Source organism: Sitophilus oryzae, unplaced genomic scaffold, assembly GCF_002938485.1.
Source record: "Sitophilus oryzae breed Bouriz unplaced genomic scaffold, Soryzae_2.0 scaffold_170_pilon_pilon, whole genome shotgun sequence".
NCBI classification, from domain to species: domain Eukaryota; kingdom Metazoa; phylum Arthropoda; class Insecta; order Coleoptera; family Curculionidae; genus Sitophilus; species Sitophilus oryzae.
Genome location: NW_022146402.1, coordinates 710,440 through 716,439, shown reverse-complemented (window position 1 = coordinate 716,439; position 6,000 = coordinate 710,440). Strand labels below are relative to the sequence as shown.

The window sequence follows — 6,000 nt, the reverse complement described above, 5'->3', positions numbered from 1 at the left end:
TATTTTCTCTCTGCGATTTTTATTAAAGTATTTTTTCTGTAATTTTTTCGATGTCGTTTGTTAGATTCTCTTATTACTGAACAGATTATAGATATTTATCTTTATACCGTACGATCGAAAAAAAAATGGCGTCCAGTTGGCTTGGAAATGACGATCGATGACATTTCCCATATAATTTTACATATAAAATGACAGCGATCTTCATTTCATAGCCATCGCTGACGCCGTTTTTATTCGATCATACGGTATTATCAAATCACAGATTATCAAATGTCAATATCATATCCATAGGATTACCATCCGTACTCTTTTAAGAGTACATGTTCTCTTTTCAAGGGTACACATTTCTGTACTCTTACTTTTTTTAAAATTCGTTAAAATGTTCTCTTTTTTAAACTGAGCTATGAATTATTCTTTATTTTTACTCTCATAAACTTTAGAATAGGCAACCACGTTTTCTCAAAAATATGACCTTTTTTTATGCGATACCTGCACACAATGCTAATTTATAAAGAATTTTTAGTTTCATGAGAGCCTGTGATGAGAGCGCAATGGACCGATGAACGAAATCGCTTTTTACTGTCTTCCATTAAAAGTGTTTTAATGGTACAGTTTAATTTTAAAGACACCAGTTGTGTCGATTTTTCAAAGCATTGCAAAGGTCAAAGAGCTTTTTTGGGTAAAATTCGTGGTAATGCAAAATACCATAATAATTAGTCTAGTTTTTGTTTTACTTTGTAGTACCTACTTGTTGTTCTGTATTTTATAGCTAATAAATACTGTTATGTTATAGCTAATCAAATTTACTAGTAAGGACCCAAGTGTTTCGTATGATTTTTTTTGAGTTTGGCGTGATGCCTCACCAAAACTACCCGATGTAGGTACTCTTTTTCATGATGACCTATCTGGTAACTCTAAATATCCATTATAGCGTATAGCCCTTTATAGCCTGTCCAACGAATCACACAGATAAATTGTATTTACTGTCATTTTTCAGATGTCTCTCGAAATCTTTCCTGACTCAATGGAAAGACTTTTTTATAAAACTTTTTAGTTATGACGGTTATGACCAGAGGTTATGACGTTTCAGTATATACAGGGTCCAGCAATAGTGCGTCGGGCATCTATAGCTCCTAGAATAAAAAAAACTTCGGAATTTTATTTAAGTGCAAACCTAAAGTATGGGAAAATATTTTAACTTCTATAGGGTGGCGCAAAAAAGTGTGAGTGGATCGGGATGATTTTTTTTAAATGGAACACCCTGTATATTATTGCATTTTTTTGGCTTCCTTTCAGAACATTTTATACAATCCGAAGATATGATATTATATGTTGCGATAATTTGAGAGATATTAATAAATAAATAAAAAATATGCATTTAAAGCCTTTCTTAAAAAAATATTAAAAATACGAGAACTGTCCTAAAATCAAAACTATATTAGGTTTATATCTTGCTATAAATATGGAAATCGTAAATCATACAGGATGTTCAAAATACTAAAAAATACAAAATAATTTTTCTTTATAAGTTTTTCTTTATATGGAACATCCTGTATGTTATTCTTTCAATAGATGATGGATGATTAAAAAATGAATATTTTTTGTATTTAGAGTATTTCAAAAATGTTAACGGTTTTGCAGATATTCGCGGTTTTATATTTCATATGGCATTTTCCACAGTAAATTTTTATCAAAGTCACCCAATGATTTTCTCTCGTATTTACCCAAACTAAACCTATTTTACCCAAGCCAAACCGTTGAAAGTAGTTTACCATAATATGAAATAATACTGCGTGTATCTGCGAAACCATTAAAAATTTGGAAATACTTTAAATACATACAAAAAATGTTAATTTTTTAACTCTCCATCTAATAAAAAATAATATAGAGGGTGTTCCATTAAAAAAAAACAAAGAAAAAATATTTTATATTGTAGAAAGTTTAGCGTAGAATTTTGAACTTCCTGTATGATTTAAGATTATGATATTTATAGCAAAGTGTATGGACCAAATCATCTAAAGTAAATACCTAATATAGTTTTGATTTCAGGAAAGTTTTTGTATTTGTAATATTTTTTTAAGGAAGGTTGAAATATATACAGGGTGTTTCAAAACAAATGCGAAAAACTTTAGGGAGTGATTCCTTGTTCAAAATAAAGGGTAGTTTGCTTTATAAACGTTGGGTCAAAAGTCAACCATTAGGGAGATATCGCGGTACAAAGATGGCGGAAAAATAATGTTTTTATTTTTTATCTTGAAAACGAAAAGAGATAGACTAATGGAATTTTATGGAAGCATTACTGTTATGAAAACACACTTTCAGGAAATTTTTTTACTTTTTTAAAATGAGTGGAAGGGGTTGAAATAAACTACCCCTATCATTCTTGTTAACGAAATTTAAAGAAAAATCTTATCATTTGTTTTGAAACACCCTGTATATATTTTTTATTTATTTATTAATCTCTGAAATTATCGAAATATATTTACTCATATCTTAAGATTATTTAAAGTGATCTGAAAGGAAGCGAAAAATGCCATACTCTACAGGGTGTTCCATTAAAAACAAGCATTTCGATCCACTGACACTTTTTGAGCCATCCTATAGAAGTTGAAATATTTTCTTGAAATACGTCCTCGTACATACTTTAGGTTTGCACTTAAAAAAAATTCCCAACTTTTTTTTTATTCTAGGAGCTACAGATACCCGACGCACTATTGCCGGACCCTGTATATTGTTTATCAATGCATGACTTTAAGCACAGACTAACAAGGTCTGTGCGTTAAGGTAGGTATATTAAAAAAATGAAGTAAAATAAATTTATTTAATCTACGAAATTGTTATTACATAAAAAATAAGTAACTTTCGTCGCATTTAAAACAAACTAATCGTTTCTTTAAATTAATATTAATTAAACATAACTAAAAAATTTACATTAGTTTAACTTCAGCAACATATTATTAAAATCCTTGAATAATTATTTAAAAACTAATTATAAGCATTTATAATTAAAACAATTTTTAAAGTTTCTGATAAAAAATGTAACATCTATAAACTTGAAACTCAAAACACAACAATAAACTATATAATCAGTTATAACATTTAATAATGTTATAATAAAAATTAGTAACGTAAAACAACGAAACAATTTATGAACTAATAGTTAATTTTATAAAACAAATTAGAAATGGTATTTCCTAACACCTCTTTCGACAAATTCTAACTCACAGGAACCGTTTTCGCTATTTAATATTACATATCTTCCTTTTGCAAGAACTAGAAAGAATAAAAATATAAAATAAAAATTAAGGGATATAATTAAAACAAAACGTATCGTACGGTTAAAAGGCTTTATGATCAAGAGAAATTTCATAGAAAAAATCTAATGCTAAAAACTTTGAATAAAAAGATTGGAAGGAGCATATTGTTACGGATTCCGTGGGTCCACTAATTTAAACTCACGATAAAATATTTAACGAATTTATTATCTCACTTTATACACACAATAACTAACTAGTTATAAAATTACTTCACCAAATTGTCCGATTCGTAATAATTTAAAGCGCGGTATGTTCAAACTATGGAGGGCTTAAAAAAGGAGGTTTATCGGCAATGGGCATATTTGAAATTTCTGTCCCCACTTTTAAGCAGGTTCCTCGGTTTGACAGTAGAGGCACTGCGATCGATAGGGATACTATATTTTCATTGATATTATACGGTTTAAGTTTGTTTTTGCTAAAATTATAGTTAATTTGTTGGCTGTAGAAGTGGATATTTCAATGAAAAAAAAAAGCGAAGAAAGAAAAGTAACCCAAAACTTTTCAAAGCTCCGAATGTAAGTAATATGGTTATTTAATTAAAAAAAAATATGATAGATGTTAAGAAAAACATTAAAATTATATACTATCAGTGTACAGATTTATTTAAAAATCATATTAATAGAGAATATAACCCAAAATCGAACATCTGCATGACATAACCTAGAGAGTCTAAAATAATAATAATTTAATACTTTAATACCTACTAACATGTTATTATATATGTGCTACTGGGTGTTTAAATTACCTGTTATTAAATAAGTAGGTATTAATAATGTATATTAACAACCATTGCTATTAAATATTTGAATAGTCTAGAAAGTAAATATTAAACATTATTTACACTTCAAAAATGTAGTTTTAAAATAACAGCTACCTCGAATAGTGAAAAATATTTTTTTAAATTTATTTAATAATTAGGTATATCTCTTTTACTAGGATGACTAGGATCCTAGCATCGACAAAGAAGAAAGACATCCTAACTTGCTACAGCATTGGCAAAGGGCAGTTCCCCAGACAAAATACTTCGCAGTAGTGATGCGTTTTATGCACTTATTTAGACAAAATTAGTTGACGGAACCAAAACGGAACTATCAGTAGATAAGGGTAGATAATTTATTTTACTATTAGTAGATAATTTCTTTATTGTATATTCAGGTGTATATTACATTTATTAAATTTAGCTATTTGGAGTTATTCCACTATTCGAGTCAATTAATCAAAATAAAAGTTATGTATTTATATTCCTAAATAAATAAATTTAATGTTTTAATGCTTTCAATGTTTCCTGTAAGCCTATTTTTTAATGTAGTTTTTAGAGAAGGTTTTTTACCACATTGAGTAAGTTCTTTCTACTTGACGACTTTTATAGCCTTTTTTCTGTAACATGTATTTCCATTTCAGTGTCCTGAGGATGGAATAAATAAATTCCGCAAGATTGACCATTAACAGAGTGTATTGATTCTAGTCCAAACCCTTCCGACTGCAGCCTCACTAGTTCCTATATTTTCTTTCTCACTAGTCAGTCGATACTACTCATAGATACTACTGTCTGCCTAAATAAATATATGAAGGAATACATACAATATGATCGAAAAAACGGCATCAGCGATCATTTTATATATAAAATTATATGGGGAATGTCAAAGATGTTCATTTCCCAGCCAACTGGACGCCGTTTTTTTCGATCATACGTTAGTCCTTGACTTATTATTTTATTTACAAACCTACCTCATACTTGTATTAATAGTAAAGTGGATATCAACAGAAGGAACTTTAATTACAGATCAAATCAAATGTATACATATTATTTATAACACAATTGTTAGGTGACATTGAACATAATACATCTTCAATTTAAATGTCTGTGAAACAGTCATAATTGGCAAAACTTTGCTGATGTACATAAATAAAATTGTCATAAAACCACTACTAGTTTAATAGTTTTTAATGTTTATTATCAGTATCACAATGAACTGCACGTAAACATGTCCATTCCAAGTGTTTTCATGAAAAATTATGAAACTTTAAACTGCATCAGCAAAATTATTAATAAATCACTAACACACCCACATCATAAACTATTTAATTCACATTTCTCATCAAGGAACAATTACTGTTTACATCAAATCAAAGGTTGAACTGGTGATTCGTTTGTTGCTGGAACTTCTATATTTTTTGTACACCAGTTGAAGGAAACATTTACTTTAGCAGCTTATATTTTTCTTCGGCCATGTATGCACTAAATAGAACCCCATAATAAAACATTTTTATAATAACAACTTAGGATAAGAATATCTAAAACCGGCATCTGTTATAACCTAACTAACTTTTCAAACTCAAATTTAAGGTATTGTATTCACAATTTTAGCCACGCACATTGCTCAATTCGAAAAAAACACGTTTCTAAAAGTTAACTCTGGTAAAAATATGCCCGTATATTAACTTGGCTCTATAATTTATAACAAAATAGTTATTCTTGCCATAAGAAGCTGTGTATTTTTAGTATCCCTATCATCACAAGCGCCCCTAACGGCGATCTTCGAACTTCATTTAGATCATGAAATCTGGGCCCAAAATTTTTGCGTTCGATTCGCCTCCTCCTTTTAGACTCCATAGTTCAAACTTCAAAAATTGTCCCAACTACCGGTTACGCCGGCTTATATACTCTATTGACTGCTTCTCG

At 29.1% G+C, this 6,000-nt stretch overlaps 1 protein-coding gene across 1 annotated transcript in view; it reads right to left on the bottom strand.

Moving 5' to 3' along the window:
- Window positions 1-2,926: 2,926 nt before the first annotated feature.
- Window positions 2,927-6,000, bottom strand: part of LOC115881249 (titin-like) — a 29,430-nt gene continuing 26,356 nt past the window's right edge. Inside the window, exon 17 of the mRNA XM_030898666.1 lies at window positions 2,927-3,273. Within this exon, the coding sequence (XP_030754526.1) occupies window positions 3,179-3,273 (95 nt within the window). The 3' untranslated portion in view covers window positions 2,927-3,178. The remainder of the gene's footprint in view (window positions 3,274-6,000) is intronic.